The 21,146-nt window shown below is 46.0% G+C and overlaps 1 protein-coding gene across 8 annotated transcripts in view; it reads right to left on the bottom strand.

Annotated features, from left to right (window-relative positions):
* The window catches only part of FBXO21 (F-box protein 21), a 45,207-nt gene that overhangs the window by 10,480 nt on the left and 13,581 nt on the right, over positions 1-21,146 (bottom strand). For 3 of the 8 annotated variants that reach the window (XM_026514963.4, XM_044389888.3, XM_026514965.4), the window contains 6 exons: positions 20,994-21,130; positions 19,927-20,063; positions 11,416-11,595; positions 9,740-9,872; positions 3,193-3,404; positions 1,540-1,697 (listed from right to left, as the gene is read on the bottom strand). In XM_026514963.4, coding sequence (XP_026370748.1) covers positions 1,540-1,697; positions 3,193-3,404; positions 9,740-9,872; positions 11,416-11,595; positions 19,927-20,063; positions 20,994-21,130 — 957 coding nt within the window. The remainder of the gene's footprint in view (positions 1-1,539; positions 1,698-3,192; positions 3,405-9,739; positions 9,873-11,415; positions 11,596-19,926; positions 20,064-20,993; positions 21,131-21,146) is intronic. The other 5 variants (XM_026514964.4, XM_048221388.2, XM_048221387.2 and 2 more) reach the window with 3 other exon arrangements.

The raw sequence follows: 21,146 nt of genomic DNA, 5'->3' as shown, positions 1-21,146 counted from the left end.
AAGCCGCCTCCACGATGAGCCAGGAGCCTGGCACGGGGCTCGATCCCACAACCCTGAGATCATGACCTGAGCCAAAACCAAGAGTAGGACGCTCAACCGACTGAGCCACCCAGGCGCCCCTATGTGATTTTTTTTTTATATGGCACGACTTCAAAAGTCAGATACAATCTGTTATCCCTTCCTCTGACACGGGCACACACATACCCTCCCTTACCACTGTCCCATTATATTGATGGAGGTTAAGTGACCTGCAGCCTCAATGAACAGGCTTTCTCTTGATTCTATATACAACTGTCTTTCAACTTCTGATGAATTCACACAAATAGGAAACTTTCTAGTCTTCTCATACTTCTGAGATTTTTACACAGCCAATATTTCTGTTCCTGCCTTTACCAACACAATACGGAGTTAGGTCAAACCTACGTTTGAGGTCAGACACGGAAAGGTGTGGCAATGACAGTTAAGGACATGTCTCTCTGCCAGGGTGCTAGCTTCAAAGTCATACTCTGTTACGCTGAAGTGTGAATGAGCCCACGTGCCTCAGTTTCCTCACATATAACACAAGTACGATGATGAGAACAGTAAGTGTAGCTCTCAAATGCAGTTAATATACATCAGAACACTGCCTGTCACAGAGCAGAACTACATTAGCATTCATGGCCTTTTTTTTTTTTTTTAAGTAATCTCTACACCCAACGTGGGGCTTGAACTCATGACCCCGACATTAAGAGTCGCATGCTTTTCCAACTGAGCCAGCCGGGCACCCTTCATTTGTGTTCATTTTTATTCATAAAATGAAAGTTGTGAATGAATGCCTTGACAGGTAGCCAGGTAAGAAATTCATCCCATTAAATGGAGGAACAAAGAAAAGGGAGACCCACACTGCAGGTGTCTGTCTCTAACCTGCTTCCGCAGGCCCCATCCGTCCCCACCTCAGGAATCCCCTGGACTAGCGCCTATCAGGGCTGGCAGTGGCCCCAAACACCACGAAGCACCTGCTGACCAAGCACCAGGAGCTCTCGGAGCCAGTGCTGTGGACTGCAGTTCCCATCGTGGCCACTCGAGGGCTTCTCCGGGGAGCATAGCTGGCCGCTCGTCTCAGGATGCCAGAGGTGCTAGGGTAGTCCCCCCAGCAGTGTCCACTCATTGCCCTCCAGCTCCAACAGGCCATAGGGGCAGGGCACAGGCTGGCCTTCTCTGCCTGCAGGGAGCCAACTGCAGGGCCCGGCAAGCAAGACTTTCGGGAATTTGACTGGCAAAGGTAATGACCAATCAGAACAGAGGTTGGCAACAGCACTGGAACAGGGTCCTGGGTATGGTGGTGATGGAGAGGAGAATCTGGGGGCGGTGACTATTTAACCCATGGCATGGCCACTCTAGGGCACACCTATCCATGTTTAGCAGAGTATTGGCCTGATGAGGTTAGCCATGGGACAACTGTCATCTCTAAATAACACTGATGACTGTGCCCACAGTATCAAATGTGTGCTTAAGATGTGCCTGTGTGTCATTACAGGTACAAAAGACCTAGCTACTTACCTTGCGCTGCATATCTACAAGAACCATCCTCCACCAGAACATTATAGAAAGGCTGATGATGGCCATGAGGCAGGCTGTGGACGTTCATGTTTCGGATCCACTCGTGTCCCATCATGCAGGTGGGGTCCCAACCATAGATCACACAGTTATAGCCATACCTAATCAACATAAGAGCAGCGGCAAATCAGTTCCCCGGGACCCGATCACGGCGACTATGGGATATAAAAATAATGGCTTGGTTCTCTGAAGCTCATGTCCTTATAAGCTTACCTGCGTTGGTCCCTGTTAAGCATTTTTCAGGACACTCTTGGCCCCCTTTATAAGCCCCTCTTATTATCAACATAGCACCTCAGCTGGAAAAGAATAAACTTCAACCAACCGTCATGGGACAACAACGGGTCATCCAAATGGAACGGCTATCAAGACTCAGGCCTGAGAGCAATGAACAGTATTAGTGGAACAAAGGCCTAGATACAAAATGTAGAATTCCTAAGATACTTCATGACACAGGACAGCTTTACGATTCCTAAACCAGCTACGAAAAATTCAGTCCCTAACAGCAATCAATCAGTTTAACAGCGTTACAGGAGCCAGATTCAAGCAGACTGTTAAAAACATACAGGGTGACGAGGGCAAGAACAACTCTGACTAGACTGATGTGACGAGGTAAAGGGATTGTCTGTCTTTCCTTAGATACGACAAGAGGATGGTAAATGTATTTTTAAACAACGCAGCAAGCCTTTACCTTTTAGGTACATATAGTGCAACAGCTACAGAAAGAATGACGTCTGGAGGTGGGGGTGGGGACAGTGAAGGCTGACCCTCACAATGGCTGAAACTGGCTACGGGAGCATCCCCTAGTTCACTCTACTCGTCTCCACTGATATATGTCTGAAACTTCCATAATGCAGTTGAAAAAAAAAAGGATGCAATGAAGAATGAAGAACGCTAGCCCCAAATCAGGAAAAGGTATTTGCAATGTATACGCATATAGAAACCAGCAGCAGGACACAGGACTATGAACCAACAAGAAAGACAAATAACTCAGGTGAAAAATAAGAGTACTTGAAGAGGTGCTTCATAAAAGGAAACCTGAAGGAGCTGCTTTTTGTACATTTACTAGTCAATCTGCATAATCAGACTGCAATCAGGGAAATGCAAACGAAAACCACAAAGAAATACTGTTTGTCATTCACTATGTAAGTGCATTCTCAAAGGTCTGGCAAGAACACAGGTCAGTGAGAACAGGAACCCTCCCCTCCTAGCCTGCTCCGAGCCTGCCAAGGAGACATTCAGCACAGTTGCCATGGAGACAGTTTAATTTCGCCTAGTAATCGACCACGCGCATGCCCTACAACCCACCGGACCCTACCCGCAACTCAGATTCAAGGGGATGGAGATGAAAAGAAGCAACAGGACAATGAGGAAATGAGAGAAAAAACCTGCTGCTTACAAATCGTCCGTTAGAAGACTCGCAGTTAGGAAAGCGAGTCCCTTCTGACAAAACAAAAAGAGTAGATCCAGTTCAGACCAGTTCAGCCTCCGGTAGTTTCTGCGGTGGACACTCAGACGCGGTGGCTCCTGAGAAGCGTGCTCGGGGGCACGCCGCGCGTCCTCTGCAGCCGCGTGGGGACGGACACCACAGGCACTCACCTCTTATGCTTCATAATGAGCCCAATGGAGTAGCAGACGTCTCTGTGCTTCTCATGGGAGCGCAGCTTCACCTCCACGCCCACCTCCTCCTTCTTGCGCTCAATGTGCTCTAACGTGTGCTGCACCAGATAGCCCACCGCCCCGTGCTGCCCGGGGTCTAGGGTTTGAATGTGCTGGAGGATGTCAAGCACCTTCAAGACAAGACAGAAAGACTAGGAGATAATATTTTCATTTAGGCCTTTTCTTTTTCGCAGCACGGGATTTAGATCTACATAACCTGGCAAAGGACGGCAAGGCGGGGCCATGCTGCTGGCCCACGTGGCTGTGAGCTGGTGGTCTCCCTTCTAAGGCTGGGCACCGGCCCCAGACCTTCCAGCCAGTGGGAACACAGGAGTTACTGAGGAACACAGCGTGCTGGAATAAGCATAGGGTAGGAGGCCAGGGCCTGCCACCCACGGGCACGTCTGGATTAGGGAACTCTCGAAGATTCTAACACTCTTGGTCAAGTGTGGGGATCTCGATTTTCATACACCAAAAGGAGACAATTTTAATCTGCCACTCGTCAACTGGGAGGTAAAAGAACTGCAAAGCTGCTTCGGTCCAGACCAAGGGGCCATTTGACAGAGCTGCCTCTGCTGCAAAAGGTGGAAGGGACAAAAAAGCCACCGGAGTGATGCAAATTAGCTGAGCTGATGAAGACGTGTCTCAGGTTCTGAGCACGTACTGAGCGTTTCAATTACTCCAACTCCCAGTGCAACGCTGTGCTCCAGTGGGCAAGGAGAAACCACGTCTCTGTGGAATGGAAAGGACTAAGCCGTGAGCAGAACTGTCTGACTCCAAGGTCACGATTTTTCCTACTCTACACGGTGCCTCTTAGGAAAAATGCAAAATCAAATAAAGTTTTACACAGACACACAATCACCCAGCACCCATTCTATGACAGCATTCAGCAGAGGCTCTCGGACACGTTCCCCCTTGGGGAACAGGATCTCTCCTCTTTACGGAGTTCTAAGACAGAGCACGCGAGCAGACAGAATGACCTGGATTCTAGCCCCAGATCCGTCAAACTGGCTGGTTTTACCTTTAAATTAGTTTATTCACTTATCAAAAGATGATTAATAACTGTCCTATTTCCTGATATATTTTGACCCAGTAAAAGTGTTGTGAAAACTAGTTTTTCGCAATGTAGTAGGATGTTATTCGGAAACCTAATCTTGCCTTCCAGACTGAGACTTGCAGGATCTCAGTATTTACTGAGCACTGCTTCTCCGCTGATCAATGTACCCAGCCGGTCACGTCTCTTACTTCCTTTACTCCTCCCAAGCTGAAGGTCAGCAGTACCATCAGTGCGGACTTCCAGAAGAGGAATCAGGCACTGCGAAGTTAAGGAACTTGCCTGACGTCCCAGGGCTGTGAGGGGAGGGAGGATGCGGACCCGAGGCGGACTCTAAATCTGAGGTCTCAGCCACCATTTTACCAAAGCGAGAGCAGGAGCATTTTCATTCACTGTTAGGAAAATGGACTGAACGGTATGACCCTAAGCACCTCAAAGGCAGCTTCAGCCAGTAGCAACTGAGAGCCGGTTTCCACCCACATCCCACCTCTAGTGGTGTGCTTTCAGTCGGGCGACACGAACAGTATGTATCCTTTGTAGCAAAAAGCATGGGATTTGAATGCTGAGTTTCTATGTCCTATGCTTGCATGTCGCTTCCCTTGTGCTCCCGTACGCAGTTCCAAGTACAGCTGACCCTTGAACAACACGGTTTGAACTGCATGGGTCCACTTACCCGAGGACTGGTTCTAGTACAGGGCTGTAAATCTATTTCCTCTTTGTGATTTTCTTAGTAACATTGTCTTTCCTCTAGCTTACTTTATTGTAAGAACACAGTACATTTTCATATCACACGTACAATATGTTCATCAACCATTTGTTATCAGTAAGGCTTCTGGTCAACGGCAGGCTGCTAGTTAAGTTCTGGGGGGGGTCAAGTCATATGTGGATTTTTAACTGCATCAGGGGCCAGCACCCCAACCCCCAGGTTGCACAAGGGCTGACTACAGTTACTTCTGACGGCACTTCCATGACATTCTGCAGACACAGCTCCCCTCCCTCACGAGGAGCCCCTCCCCGGCAGGTAAGTGGAACAGATGTAACTCTTCTAAGCACAGAGGAAGTCTCCAACTCACTCAGAGTATCAGGAGGAGACAAGGTTCAGGGGTAATGACGGCCTCCAGAAACAGAAAAGATACCATGATGGGGTCCTGCTGTGCTCTTGAAAAACAGCACTGATGGTGGGCTGCCTTGATGTCTCCAACCAAATGTCTAGGCCAATAATCCCAGGAGCCCACAATTTTGGGGGCAGAGATCTTAGAATGGGGGGGGGCAGCTATCACTCATGATTGGCAACCTTTACTATAAAGAGCCAGAGAGTAAATACTTCAGGCTTTGTGGGCCATATGGTCTCTGACCCAACTACTCTTCTCTGCCCCGTGGCTGGAAGGCAGCCAGAGACACAGAGTAAACAAATGGGCCTTATTTGAGATGTGTCTTCAACAAAACATCACAGGCCAAGGGGCAGAGCTTGCCCACCCTGTTCTGTCCTCCTAACTACAGGTTTCCCCCGTGGCTCTCTACGATGTGCTTGGCTCCACGCCTCAGATATCCACTTGTCTGTGCTGCTTTTGGGGCTTCAGCCACCGGGTGCTGATGTGGGAAGCCCCTGCCGAATGCCCTCAGACAACTGCCCTCGATGGTTCCGGGTCGTATCAAATCCAACGTACCCCAAATTGAGCACTTTCTCCCGCCCCTGAAACAAGTCTGTTCTCCAAACACTCACTGTTAATGTGTGTTTCCAACCGTCTTCCTTGTTGGAAAAGCGGGACAGCCTCTTCCTCATTATCTAATGAAGTTATGTCATTTCTTAATCATTCATTCCAACATCTTTTTGAGGACGTACCACGTCGTGGGAATGGTGTTAAGAGCAAGGGGAGTAGCTATGGTGAAGAACAAAGCAAATGTGGTCCTTGCCCTTAGAGAGCCTAGTCCATGGCAAAGGCAGAGTAGATAAGTAGCCACGGTATCCTTACAGAAAGGTCTTCGAAAGGACGAGCACACGACTGGTGGGGTGGGGGCAGCTGATAGCCTCGGAGGGGCCGAGGAAGGGCTTTCAGAGGCGAAGCCGAAGCTGAAGCCCAGCAGAAGGTAGCTGGCAAATGGGACCGAGGGCTGAGGAAAGGTGTTTTAGGCAGCGCTGCAGGCCATGCCAAGGACCAAAACAAAAGAACAGGGACAAATGGAGGACGTGGAATACCAAAGGGGCAACCCTGAGAGCCAAGGAAGCTCAGGTAGGCAGGGCCAGGCCCCGAGAACCTAGTAAGCCAGACTGAAGAGAATGAGCCGGATCTGCAAGGCACTGGGGTAGCCACTCAGAGGGCTTTGAGCATTTTATGAAGAGGACTCTGGCTGCAGTGTGTAAAGCGGGTTCAAAGGGTCTAAGAGCAGGCAGGAGGCCTCTGCAATAGTCTAGGAGACAGAGCCACGTGCAGACATGCAGTGGACACGGAGAGGTGCCAGTCTGGGGCCCAGGATCCAGGCAGGACGTCAGTCAGGAGCTGTCAGCCTACAGATGGTAACTGAAGCAAGGAGGGCAGGTGGCATCACCTCGGGGAACGCTGTAGAGTCAACAGAAGTCTAAGAAACCACCCCGCAGTGCGGAGCCTCTAGGGAAGAAACACAGGACAAGGAACTAGCAAGACCCTGAGAACCACGGGCCACAGAGTCAGAGGAACAGAGTGTTCTGAGCAGCTAGCGGCCCCAGTGATCAAGAGAGATAAGGAAAGACAAGTTATCTATGGATCAGGCAACAAGAATGGTTTCAGTAAACGGGGTCATTGGCTCCCTTGGCAAGAGCAGTGTGTATGGAGGGGGAATGATCCCCATGTTCCGGGGCACGCGCGGGAGGCAAGCAGGAGGCCATCACAGGGCATGGCTGCACGTAGGCCGGCTGGCCCACCAGAACTTGAGCCCTGCAGGGGAGGAGAGAGATAAGGAGGCAGCCGCAGGGAAATGCCAGCGGGGCTGTCATGGGACTGCTTTTTGTTTTCTTCCCCAAAGATGAGAGATACTCAAGTCAGTAGAACGCTGACAGCAGACAGGAGAAATAGGGAGTTGTACACAAAGGAAAACAGAGTGGGATCCAGAGCACAGGGGGTTGCCTTGGAAAACTGGAAGGACATCTTTTCCAGCGAGATGCAGAGGAGGAAAGGAGAAGGCAGGGCCAGGGGTCAAAACAAGGAGGGAGGTCTGGCAGCAGGAAGCAGAATGTGCCTGGACGTTGGCTTTACTGTCTCCCCCGTAGCCTGCTGGCCTACAGGGGTGAGGTGTGACGGTGGGCCCGGCTGTCAAACTGCCCTCCCACAACTCCTGAGCCATCAATGCCCGTGCGGGTGGCCTCAGCAGGTTACCGACCTCTGCCGTCTCGGTTTCATTATTTATAGAATGACAAAAACCCAGCATCCACCCCACAGGGTTGAAAGGAGGTGTCTGGTAAGTGCCAGCAACTTCTCAAAATGTGACCATTCTACACTCTCTTTCCATCACAGCCACAGTAGCCCTGCATTTCGGCCACAGTGACTCAGTGGACCAGTGTTTCTTAACTCTTCCTGATTTACTTCAATTGAAAACAAGGTGACTTTCCCGTCTTCCCAGCTGGAAATGTTTCCCTTTTAGCTAGTAAGGCCAAACTAATGCCAAGCCATCCAGAAACTGATTCAAAAAATATCTTACACACACACACACACACTCTCAGGTTTACATGCACATGTGTATGTATATAAACCCTCGTCAGGAGGGCCTGTAGCAGCATGGAGCTGGCCCACCTCTGGGCCACGGACAGGAATAACCTACTTTTCTGTCCTCTGAAATGCTTTCCCACCCTCCAAGGTCCAACTCAAACCCCTGTTCTGGAGAGGAGCTTTTCCAATTGCTTCAGCGTCCCCTGCATTCTTCCTCCTCAGGTGCCCCAGTTTTGCTGCTCTGTCTCTGGTGTCGCTTCCCTTGCTCAAGGACAGACTTACGGAGGGGCATCACTGGAGCACTGGGAACGAGCCACTTGGCATTCCTGATTCCCAAACAAGGGGGCATCTGGGTGCTTGTTCCCAGAAGCAAATAAATGGTTGTTGTGAAGAAAAGTGTCGTGTGCATGAGCAATTTAGAACTTGTTTTAGTGACATCTGCTTGGCGGAACGGCACTCCTGGACCGTCCAAGGAGGACACTAAGGTATGTCCCCAGTGGGCAGCGTAAGCACTAAACTGAGTCCCTTATCAAAGGTAAGGATGTGAGAGCTCCTGCAGACTTTCCCCCAGAGCAGAGGTTCACTTTACCCCTTCTAAGGCTGATGTGTAATTAAAGTACAGTTTACTTATAAAAAACCATGCTTTGAGAGGGTCTCTGGATTCTACAAATTATCACGAAATTCCTTAAAGAAAAAACTGACAGGAATGAGTGATGTAGACCCCAGTATCAAAAATAACATGTAAAGTACAAACAAACAATTGAGCTCTAGACAAGGGGGTTCTGGGAAGTAGACGGTCGCTTCAGTAGACAATCTAGTTCTACCAGATCGCAGGATGTTCTGGGAGGACATCTGCTACCTGGACGACACACGGCACCTTAAGATAGGAGCCTCGGGATTTTCCTACTGATGTGCCCTTTCTTAGAACTAGTTTAGACCTCTGAAGTGGGGAATAAATGAGCCAGTTTAAATCTGTGCAATGTGGAGTCAAACTATTTACCACTCTCTAATGACATGAGCAGATGCTTTTATGGTAATGCCCCTGTGAGCACCCTGAACGAAAATTCTCTCGGCAGGCTGCTCTGAACAAAATGGATTATTAACATAGTCCCATGGCAAAGCCAGGGCACGACGGAAATGCACAGCTGCTCCCACGCTGGAACTGCTGGACTCACACCCCTGCCGTCCCCCAGCTCGCTGAGGAGCGTTTCTGATTGCAGTCACCGCGGCCCTCTCGAAGGGCTTGCCGCTAGCCACAGGGGCCGTAAGGAAACGGAGAAGCCCACGTGGGACTGTACCACAACTCAGCAGCTTTCCAAGACAGAGACAGTCCTTCAAGGCCAGCAGCCGGACCCGAATACATCCAAGATTCAGTTTTTCCTTGTCGAACAGGGGTGTTTATGTACGGTCCGTTTCCATGCTAACAGCACAGCTGGGCGGGGAACATTTAAAGTTATACTTCCTTACGCGGAGTCGGGGTGACCTGGGGCCAACATATGTTTGGGCAGCAGTGGGTGAATCGCTGTTTGTGGTTCTCGGTGTTTAAGGCACAGACCACAAAGAGAACTCCTATCAGCATCACCAATTTTTTTAGAATAAAGGAGACAAAAAAACCCTTGATGGGTCAAGACTGGGAGAGTGCATCAATTTATGTTTATCCAGGCTGATACGAGGATAAACTTCCAAGAGCCGCCTTTCAAGCTAGAATGTCCCTCTCTAACACAAGAGCAAAGCAGCAAAGTAAAATAATTACCTTCTCTGGCCAGATTCCCAGGTGGAAGTAGAGCCTGGCTTGAAGGAGGAGGAGCTGCACCTGGTCCGGGTACATCGCCAGATACAGATCCAACGAGTCTCTCAGGAGCTGGTAGGACTGGTCGATGCCTTCCCTGGCAGGGGAAATACATCACAGTCTTACTCTGCTTGCTTCTGAGCCGAGACCCTCTTTTTCAAGGCCCAGGTTGTAAAAGTAATGGACACAAATGCCACACCTCTTCTAATTTTGGCACTTCCTTTCTGTTCAGCAAGTAGTTACAATGATTTTAATAATAATAAATCCCAGAAGAAATAGAACTTTTGTACCCTGCTTTGGTGATGGGCATTAAATTAAAATAATAAACACTTTCATTATATAGTCACCTCAGTAACACTGTACATAATTAAAAATAAATTCTGAACAGAGAGAGCACAGAGGACTTTTAGGGCAGGAAAACTGTTCTGTATGATACCACAATGGTGGGTACATGTCATTGTCATTTATCCAAACCCACAGAACGGACACCACCAAGAGTGAAGCCAAATGTAAACCGCAGACTCTGCTAATGACCCGACGGTGGAGGTTCATCAACCATAACTAACGTCCAGCTCTGATGCAGGATGGCGATAGCGGGAGAGCCTGTAAAGGGGGGAGGAGGGCAGGGGCGATAGAACTCTCTGTACTTTCTGCTCTGTTTTGTTATGAACCTAAAGTTTTCTAAAAAAAATAAAATAAAATCGGGGTGCCTGGGTAGCGCAGTTGTTAAGCGTCTGCCTTCGGCTCAGGGCGTGATCCCGGCGTTCCAGGATCGAGCCCCACATCGGGCTCCTCTGCTGGGAGCCTGCTTCTGCCTCTCCCACTCCCCCTGCTTGTCTCTCTCTCACTGGCTGTCTCTGTGTCAAATAAATAAATAAAATCTTTAAAAAAGAATAAAATAATAAAAAAAATCTATTTAAAAAGAAACAAAGAATTCCACGAGGCAGAAAACTGACTCCAACACACAACCTTCTATTTTCCCTGTAAGACAAATTTCCTTTGACTGAGAAGCAAAATAGTTTCATACTTTTGTTTGTTTTCTTATCTAAGTGATAGAAATGTATAAATCAATGGGGCGCCTGGGTGGCACAGCAGTTGAGCGTCTGCCTTCGGCTCAGGGCGTGATCCCAGTGTTATGGGATCGAGCCCCACATCAGGCTCCTCCGCTAGAAGCCTGCTTCTTCCTCTCCCACTCCCCCTGCTTGTGTTCCCTCTCTCGCTGGCTGTCTCTCTCTCTCTGTCAATTAAATAAATAAAATCTTTAAAAAAAAAGAAAAAAGAAATGTATAAATCAAGAGACGACAAAGCACTTGGACGTGAGAACATCCTGCCCCTGAAAAATAACCCTTACCCATCTAAAATATTCCTGTTACTAAAGAATGCTTTCAGTACGACAGATAGCTTGTCCAAGTGCACTGCAAAGGTGTCAAAGAAGAGTCACTTAGCACATCTTAAACCGGGACGGCACCGTGTCACGGGGATGAGTTTCTTCCTGCAGTGGGTCGGCAGCTGTAGATAATCCCAACTGAGCCCCACAGCATCCACGGCCTCGCCGCATCGAATAAAATCCTCGGTGAGGCCATCCTCGCCTCCAAAGACATGCCCTCGGCACAAGTGCTGGAAAACCAAGAAAACCTTACCGCTTTCCCAGGCTTAAAAGGTTTCCCACCATTCGCTGTAACACCTTCTTCACGTTGACTACCCCATACAGCGCCGCTGTCACATGCTGGCCGATCAGGTATTCACACTCCTTCACCGTCAGCTGCTTCCCCTTCCCGAAGGCATCGATGTAGATGTAGTCAAAGATGTCCAGGCTCGCCCTATGCAAACGGCACGTGTCGTCAGCCTGATCTCAGGTCGGAGCTGAGCCAGGCAATATCTAACCACCCCACCACCACACCGGTAAGTAGCTCAAGTTAGCGCCTGAATATTAACACAGCAGCATTTCTACCTAAAAATATTAAAGCCTTGTTTAAAGTTAAAAATCTGACCCTTTATACAAGCCCTGCTGCGTTAAGACTGCAGGACACAGACGTTTAAGGAACAGCACTGATGGATGCCATCAAATACAGTTTTAAGGAACAGCACTGATGGATGCCATCAAATAGTTTTGGGGGGAGATTAAGCCAGACTAAACCAAGTTTGAGAGAGAACAAACTAGAATGTATTGACTTGGTCTACAAATTCTCAGTTAGAAGTTTGGCTGAGAGCAATACTGATGGAAGGCCCGAGGCCCTCTACACACCCCGCAGATCTGCACCATTAGTGTCTATGAGGAAAGTCATGGAGCCCTGCCCGCAACTCTGCAGACACGCTCAGGTGGGCAGCCAGGGCTCACCTGGGAGCCTGCGCCAGACTAGAGAGCGGAGCCCTTGCCCTCGGCCACGCCGCCCCTTCCATGAACCATGCTCTTGAACACGGTGGTGGCCCTTGCTGAGTGGAGTGGTGGGAGGAGGTTACATAAAGCTGTCCTCAGCGCATTACCAAGAACATTCTATGAGGATTCCCAAGGGATTTAGGGGGTCTTTGTCTCAGGGAGAGTCGTATTTTTTTTCTTGAGCGGCCGATCCACTTTGATCTTATGCCCACTGTAAGCCATGTTAAGAGATTTTTTTGGGGGCTGCTATAAAAAGCCCAGTCAGATTTCTTCCTAGAGTCCTATCGATATCCTTTCTGTGGCAAGACACATGGAATGTTCCACAAAAAAGGGATGCTCTTCAACTCTCTTTATGAGTCTAGGAGAACTATGCATATACACACAAATTTATAGGCAAAAATCCTCAATAAAACATGAGAAAATCATACAACAATGTATTTTTAAAAATCCGTATGATTAAGATAGATGTACCCCAAGGATAAAAGGAGAATTGAATGCTAACAATTCTATTTCAGCATACGCAGTCTAAAAAAGAAAACCGTTTGATTGTATCAGTTGACAAAGAAAGGAGTTTTTAGGGAAAAAAAAAACTAATGCCCACTTTTTTTTTTTTTTTTTTGAGAGAGAGAGAGACAGCCAGTGAGAGAGGGAACACAAGCAGGGGGAGTGGGAGAGGGAGAAGTAGGCTCCCAGCGGAGGAGCCTGATGCGGGGCTCGATCCCAGAACACCAGGATCACACCCTGAGCCAAAGGCAGACGCTTAACGACTGAGCCACCCAGGCACCCCTAATGCCCACTTTTTAATAAAACTGAAGCAAACTAGAAATTTAGAAGGCAGCTCTGTCTGATAAACCCAATGAAGGGAAATACCCCAAACATCATGTTTGATGATCGGTGAAATTTTAAAAGCATTCCACCTACGGCCCTCTGGGTGGCTCAGTCGGTTCAGCATCTGCCTTCAGCTCAGGTCATGATCCCAGGGTCCTGGGATCGAATCCTGCATTGGGCTCCCTGTTCAGTGGGGAGTCTGTTTCTCCTTCTCCCTCCACTGCTCCCCCTGCTTGTGTGCTCTCTCTCACTCTCTCAAATGAATGGATATAATTTTTCTAAAGCTTTTATTTAGTTGTCAGACAGAGAGGGCACAAGCAGGGGAGCGGCAGGCAGAGGGAGAAGCAGGCAAAGGGAGAAGCAGGATCCACGCTGAGCAAGGACCCCGATGCGGGACTTGATCCCAGGATCCCGGGATCAGGACCCGAGCTGAAGGCATATGCTTAACCGACTGAGCCACCCAGGCGTCCCTGAATGGATAAAATCTTAGGTAGGTAGGTAGGTAGGTAGGAAGGAAGGAAGGAAGGAAGGAAAGAAATGAATAAATAAATAAATAATAAATGAATGAATGAATGAATGAATGCATTCCACCTAAAGTCCTACCTAGTAGACAAGGGTACCTGCTATCACTGTTTCTACTCAACTTTGTGCAAGAGGACCCAGTCAGCAGAGTAAGTACAAGAAACAGAAATGTACAAAGGCTAGGAAGAAAAGAAAAACTGTCACGATTCACAGGCAATATGACACTCTACACAGAAAACCCAAGAGTTCACAATGAACTCTAATAATTTATTCAGCAAAGGGATTATCAGATCTGTATCTAAATATCAATCAGACACAAAAACGACCATTTACAATAGCAACAAACATTTAGGGTTCTTAATGAATAAAACTAACAAAAAGTCAAAGAACTCCATGAAGAAAACAATAAATTCGTTTTAAGGAGACACCTGAGTGACTTATTCAGTTAAGTGTCTAACTCTTCATTTCAGCCCAGGTCACGATCTCAGGGTCATGAGACAGCCCTGCGTCCAGCTCCGAGCTGAGCGTGGAGCCCGCTTAAGATTCTCTCTCTCCCTCTCCCCTTCCCTCTCTAAAAGTAAATAAATAGGGGCGCCTGGGTAGCGCAGTCGTTAAAGCGTCTGCCTTCGGCTCAGGGCGTGATCCCGGCGTCCCAGGATCGAGTCCCACATCGGGCTCCTCCGCTGGGAGCCTGCTTCTTCCTCTCTCACTCCCCTGCTGTGTTCCCTCTCTCGCTGGCTGTCTCTCTGTCACATAAATAAAATCTTTACAAAAAAAAATAAATAAATAAAAAATAAAAGTAAATAAATAAGTAAATAAATAAAATCTTCTTAAGGACATTAAAGACAAATGTGTAAGGAAGTATCACGTTCACAGACAGACTCGGTAGTGAAACACTGACGATATTGTTCACATTCATCTATGAATCCAATCCAACATCCATACGGGCTTTTGAAGGAGCCTGGTAAATGAATTCTAAATCGACAGAAGAGCAAAAGGCTAAGAACAGCCACGGGAATTTCGAAGAACTCAATGCAGGTCTGACCAGCAGGAAATAGTAATGATAAAGTTACAGTAAGTAAGAGAATACGGTGTTCGTGCAGGGACAGAGCAGAGACCAAAGGCACGAGGAACACTGGTGGAAGTGAGGACTTGGGGGGCCTGCAGCCCCACTGATGCCAGGGGGCTCCATGTTTACTTCTGCCAGGTGCCTGGAGTGCTGACAAATTACTTCACTGCTCAGCTGCACTGCTAGTGTACGTTTGCTGTAGCCTAAGGAAAAACGACAGTTACCACGCACAACTGTACCCAGCTATAAGTTACTATGGCAAATAATACGGTAATTGGACTTTTAAATGCTTTATATCACGCAGAGATCCTTGGTGGATTATTACATGGCCATTTAAGAACATTTTTGAGGTATTTGGAGAAATTGGTTGGGTTATTTAGAGAGAGAGAATGGGCTGAAAAAGCATATTTCCCAGTTACAATAACAGAAAATGGGTGTCTGCTGTCCAAAAAAAAAAGCCATGCAACACATTTTTAGAAACAAATATTTGGAAAAGAAGGGAAGCCCATATATACCATTTAAGGAAATATACATATGTAATGAACTACAAAAATTTGCATGGAAATAACAAAACTTTCAGATAACTAGTGGGTATCTCTGCAGAGCAAGGAGGAAGAAGGGGATGAGGAAGCATACCTAGGAGGTTCCAATGATACGTGTTTTATTTCTTAAACTAGGTGTAGAAATATAGACGAGTGTGGCGCGTAGGTGGCTCAGCTGATTGAGCGGATGTCTGACTCTTGATTTTGGCTCAGGTCATGATCTCAGGGTCCTGGGATGGAGCCCCGAGTCGGGCTTCACGCTGAGCGTGGAATCTGCTTGAGGTTCTCCCTCTCCCTCGCCTTCTCCCCTCCCCAAACTTATGCGTGTCCACACTCTCTCAAATAAATCAATCTTTAAAAAAACCCCACAAAATACAGAGATAAGCTATACCTTTCTTCTAGGTATGTGTCACAAATTCTACTAGGTGTATAAAGTGCTGGGTCATCTCAATCCTCCAAACTACTTGAAAAACATGTGCCCCATTTTCACAAAGTAAAAAACTGAGGCTCAGAAGAAGCCAACTTCAAAGCTCAGGTATTTTCTATTACTCCAGTCATCAGAGGGTATCACGGTCATTCAAAGAACAGGATATAATTAAATAACATTGTTTCTTTTTCCTCTAAATGGCACATTTAATAAGAAGATAGTTCTGCCTCCTTGATGAACTGTTTTCTTTCAGAAAATCTAAGCTCCCGCTGATAAGAAATGGAGCAATTGCTCTGCACATGAGTAAGAAATGGCCACCCTGTCCTCTCCCCCATCTCCTTCCCTACCCTCCCGCCTCCCTCCTTCTCTCTCTGGTGGGGGGGGGCGGATTTTATGAAGACTACAAAGTAAGACTTTCTTTAAGAACTCTTTGATCTAGATGGACTTCAGATATACTCAGAACATTTCATCCTAAAACGGCAGAAAACACATTCTTTTCAAGTACACATGGGACATTCTCCAGAACACATCACATACTGGGTCACAAATCAGGCCTTAACAAATACAAAAAGATTGAGAGCATACCATACATCTTTTCTGACCACAACACTATGAAACTTAAAGTCAACCACAAGAAAAAATTTGGAGAGACGACAAATATGTGGAGATTAAGTAATATGTTACTAAACAATGAATGGGTCAACCAGGAACTCAAAGAAGAAATTTAAAAAATACATGGAAATAAATGAAAATGAAAACACAACTGTCCAAAACGTCTGGGTTGCAGCAAAGGTGGTCATAAGAGGGAAGTATATAGCAGTGCAGCAATACAATACCTTAAGAAGAAAAAGCCCAAATAAACAATCTAACCTTACACCTAAAGGAGCTGGAAAAAGAACAAGAAATGAAACCTAAAGTCAGCAGAACAAGGGAAATAAGACAGATTAGAGCAGAAATAAATGATACAGAAACAAACAAACCAACCAAAAAAACAAAAATAAAAACAAAAAATGGTAGAACAGATTAATGAAACCAGGTACTGGTTCTTTGAAAAAATTAATAAAATTGATAAACTTCCAGCTAGACTTATCAAAAAGAAAAGAGAAAGGACCCAAATAAATAAAAATCACAAAATAAAAATCACAAACGAGACAGGAGAAATAACAACCAACACCACAGAAACACATACAATTATGGAATATTATGAAAAATTGTATGTCACCAAATCAGACAATCTGGAAGAAATGGATAAATTCCTAGAAACATATAAACTACCAAAACAAACAGAAAGAAATAGAAAATTTGAACAGAGCAATAACCAGCAAAGAGACTGAATCAGTAATAAAACAAAAAAATCTCCCAACAAAGAAAAGTCCAGGGCCAGATGGCTTCACAGGTAAATTCTACTAAACATTTAAAGAAGAATTACTACCTATTCTTCTCCAACTATTCCAAAAAACAGAAAAGGAAGGAAAACTTTCAAACTCCTTCTATGAGGCCAGCATTACCCTGATTCTAAAACCAGATAAAAACTCTACTAAAAAAGAACTACAGGGGTGCCTGGGTGGCTCAGTCAGTTGAGCATCAGACTCGATTTCGGCTTGGGTCATGATCACAGGGTCGTGAGATTGAGCCCTGTGTCCGGCTCCACACTCAGCATGGAGTCTGCTTGTCCTTCTCCCTCTCCTTCTGTCCCTCCCCACATTGGTGCATGTGTGTGCGTGCCATCACAAATAAATAAATAAATGAAATCTTAAAACAAAACTACAAGCTAATATCCCTGATGAACATGGATGCAAAAATTCTCAACAGGGTGCCTGGGTGGCGCAGCCGTTAAGCGTCTGCCTTTGGCTCAGGGTGTGATCCCAGCATTCTGGGATCAAGCCCCACATCAGGCTCCTCCGCTAGGAGCCTGCTTCTTCCTCTCCCACTCCCCCTGCTTGTGTTCCCTCTCTCGCTGGCTGTCTCTGTCAAATAAATAAATAAAATCATAAAAAAAAAATTCTCAAAATACTAGCAAACCAAATCCAATACATTAAAAGAATCATTCAGGAGCGCCTGGGTGGCTCAGTCGTTAAGCATCTGCCTTCGGCTCAGGTCATGATCCCAGGTCCTGGGATTGAGTCCCACATCAAGCTCCCTGCTCAGAGGGAAGCCTGCCTCTCCCTCTCCCACTCCCCCTGCTTGTATTCCTTCTCCCACTGTCTCTCTCTGTCAAATAAATAAAATCTTAAAAAAAAAAAGAAAAGAAATTGAAGAGAACACAAAAAAATGAAAAGACATTCCATGCTCATATATCAGAAGAACAAATATTATTAAAATGTCTGTGTTACCCAAAACAATCTACACATTTAATACAACCCCTATCAAAATACCCACAGCATTTTTCACAGAGCTGGAACAAACAATCTTAAAATTTGTATGGAACCACAAAAGACGCCAGATAGCCAAAGCAACCCTGAAAATGCAAAGCAAAGCTGGAGGCATCACAATTCCAGACTTCAAGCACATTACAAAGCTATAGTGATCAGAACAGTATGGCACCAGCACAAAAACGGACACATTGATCAACAGAACAGAATAGAAAACCCAGAAATAAACCCACAATTATATGGTCAATTAAACTTTGACAAAGCAGGAAAGAATATCCAGTGGGGAAAAAGACAGTCTCTTCAACAAACGGTGTTGGGAAAACTGGACAGCAACATGCAAAAGAATCAAACACAAAAATAAATTCAAAATGGATGAAAGACCTAAATGTGAGACATGAAACCATTAAAATCCTAGAGAACAAAGGCAGTACCCTCTTTGACATCAGCCATAGCAACTTCTTTTTAGATACGTCTTCTGAGGCAAGGGAAGCAAAAGCAAAAATACACTACTGGGATTTCATCAAAATAAAAAGCTTCTGCACAGAGAAGGAAACAATCAACAAAACCAAAAGGCAACCTAAGGAATGGGAGAAGATATTTGCAAATGACATATCTGATAAAGGGTTAAGATCTAAAACCTATAAAGAACTTGTATTGGGGCATCTGGCTGGCTCAGTCAGTGAAGCGTGTAACTCGTGATCTCGGGGTTGTGAGTCTGAGCCCCACGTTGGGTGTGGAGATTAAAAAAAAAAAAAAAAAAAAAAAAAAAAGAACTTCTAAAACTCAGCACCCAAAATACAAATGATCCAGTTAAACAACGGGCAGAAGACATGAATAGACATCTTCCCAAAGAAGACATCCAGATGGCCAACAGACCCATGACACAATGCTCAGTATCACTCATTATCAAACCCATAACGAGCTTATCACCTCACACCAGTCAGAATGGCTCAACTCAGCAACACGGCAAACAACAGGTGTTGGTGCAGATGTGGAGAAAGGGGAACCCTCTTGCACTGTTGGTAGAAATGCAAACTGGTGCAGGCACTGTGGGAAACGGTATGGACGTTCCTCAAAAAAAAAATTAAAAATAGAACTAACCTATGACCCAGCAATTGCACTAGTACAAAATTAGTACAAAAACACTAATTCAAAGGGATACATGCATTCTGATGTTTATAGCAGCATTGTCTACAATAGCCAAACTGTGGAAACAGCCCAAGTGTCCATCAACAGGTAAGTGAAGAAAGAAGTGGTATACTTATACACAATGGAATATTACTCAGCCATAAAAAAGAATGAAACCTTGCCATCTGCAACAACATGGATGTATCTAGAGTATAAAGCTAAGCGAAATAAGTCAGTCACAGCAAGACAGATACCATATGATTTCATTCATATGTGGAATTTAACAAACAAACGAGCAAAGGGGGAAAAGAAGAGAGGCAAACCAAGAAACAAAATGTTAACAAGAGAACAAGCTGATGGTTACCAGAGGGGGGGTGAGTGGGGGCGAGTGGGGGCGAGTGGAAAGGGTGAAACAGGTGATGGCGATTAAGGCGTGCACTTGTGGTGATGAGCGCTGGGTATGCTATAGAAGTGCTAAATCCCCTAAAACTAATTTTATACTGCATGTTAACTAAGTGGGATTTAAATAAAACTTAAAAAAAAATTAAAAAGCAAAATTCCTTAAAACAAAACAAAAATCTCTTTGCTCTGATCTGCTTTGCAACAAGGGACTTAGAGATCCACCTAAACCCTGAACTCCTAGTCCTACTCTTTAAATATACTTACTTGGAGAGAACTACAAATTCACAGGCAGCTTTAAGAAATAATACAGAAGATCCAGAGTGCCCTTCTCCCAGAACCAGAATCCCGACACTGACGGCCAAGGAACCAGACAGTGGGCCCACCCCTAGTGCTCTGGCGAACCTCTGTTCTGTTACTGCATTTCCTCTCAGCACCGCGGGGCTGATTCCTGAGGCCCAATCACAACGTAGGATAGGTGACTCACCCTTCTGCACCCTGGCACCACCTTAACAGGAAGTGACTGGGGAAGTTGACAGGTTCCAGCGGGACCCCCAACTGCCGGGCAATTGTCAAGTAGAGCAGAGACATGCTGATCGGGATTCCTGTTCTGCGAATCAAAACCTAAAGGAGAAAACAATCCTTTAGCCTCACGGAAAGGAACCATGCCTCGTCATTCCTTCAATGTTAAGTTCTTACGGGGCACCTACCGTGCATCAGGACTGACGCTAGGTTTTTGTGGTGTAAGTGGATGGATATTTGATTTATTTAGATCAGGGGTCTGCAAACTGCAGTCTGTGGGCCAAATCTAGTCCACTGCCTGTTTTTATACGGCCTGCATAAGAGTTTTAACATACTTTAGTGTTTAGAAAAATAGTCAAAAGGATACTATTTCGTGACACACAAAAATTACATGAAATTCAAATTTCCATGTCCATACAGGTTTCACGGGAACACAGCCACACTTGTTCGTTTTTGCAATGTCCGTGCCTTCAACTTCAATGGCAGACGTGAGCAAAGAGGACACACAGCACATGGCCTGCAGAGCCGAAACGTCTGGCCCTTGACAGAGACAGTTTGCAGACCTGTGATTTAGGGTGTTCTTCTTCCAAGAAGAATGGAAGGCCATTTCAAGGAAAGCGTGTAAAACACGACAGAAAAAAATTAAGGTAGCATACAGGGCAACAGAGTAGATCTGAAAACGGTGTCAAGGATGAAGCACATAAAAACTAAGTATCAAGGTATGGCTGGCCAAATTTCCTCCAACCCTTCTAGAGGCCAGTGCAGAAAGCAGGCCTGATTAGTTTCAGTTTTGTGTTCGTAAGATACAAACTGACCAAAGTCAGAGAGATACCTATTTCTAGACAGGAAATGATCTCAAGCGTTTTCACAGAATAAATAAAAATTCATAGCAATATCCTGATGGCAGAGGCAAAAATGAGGTTCACTGGGCATTGAGAGATGAAAAGACAATGCATTTGCCCTCAAAAATGATACAACTGCTCAGACACGAGCTTAAAAAATATTATTCTGTTTGAATTCACCCGCATTTACCTGGTGCATGTACAAGTTGAGGGCATTGTAGTAATCCATCCGGTTCCCCTTAAACTTGAGCTGGTCGTAAAGGACATAGTTCATGGCATCCAGCACCTGGCTCTGGAGTTCTATCTCCATTATCATGGAGGATTCACCTGAAACACAGAGATC

Source organism: Ursus arctos, unplaced genomic scaffold, assembly GCF_023065955.2.
Source record: "Ursus arctos isolate Adak ecotype North America unplaced genomic scaffold, UrsArc2.0 scaffold_34, whole genome shotgun sequence".
Classification (NCBI taxonomy): domain Eukaryota; kingdom Metazoa; phylum Chordata; class Mammalia; order Carnivora; family Ursidae; genus Ursus; species Ursus arctos.
Note: the sequence above shows the minus strand (reverse complement) of the source record. Positions and strands in the feature narration are given on the sequence as shown.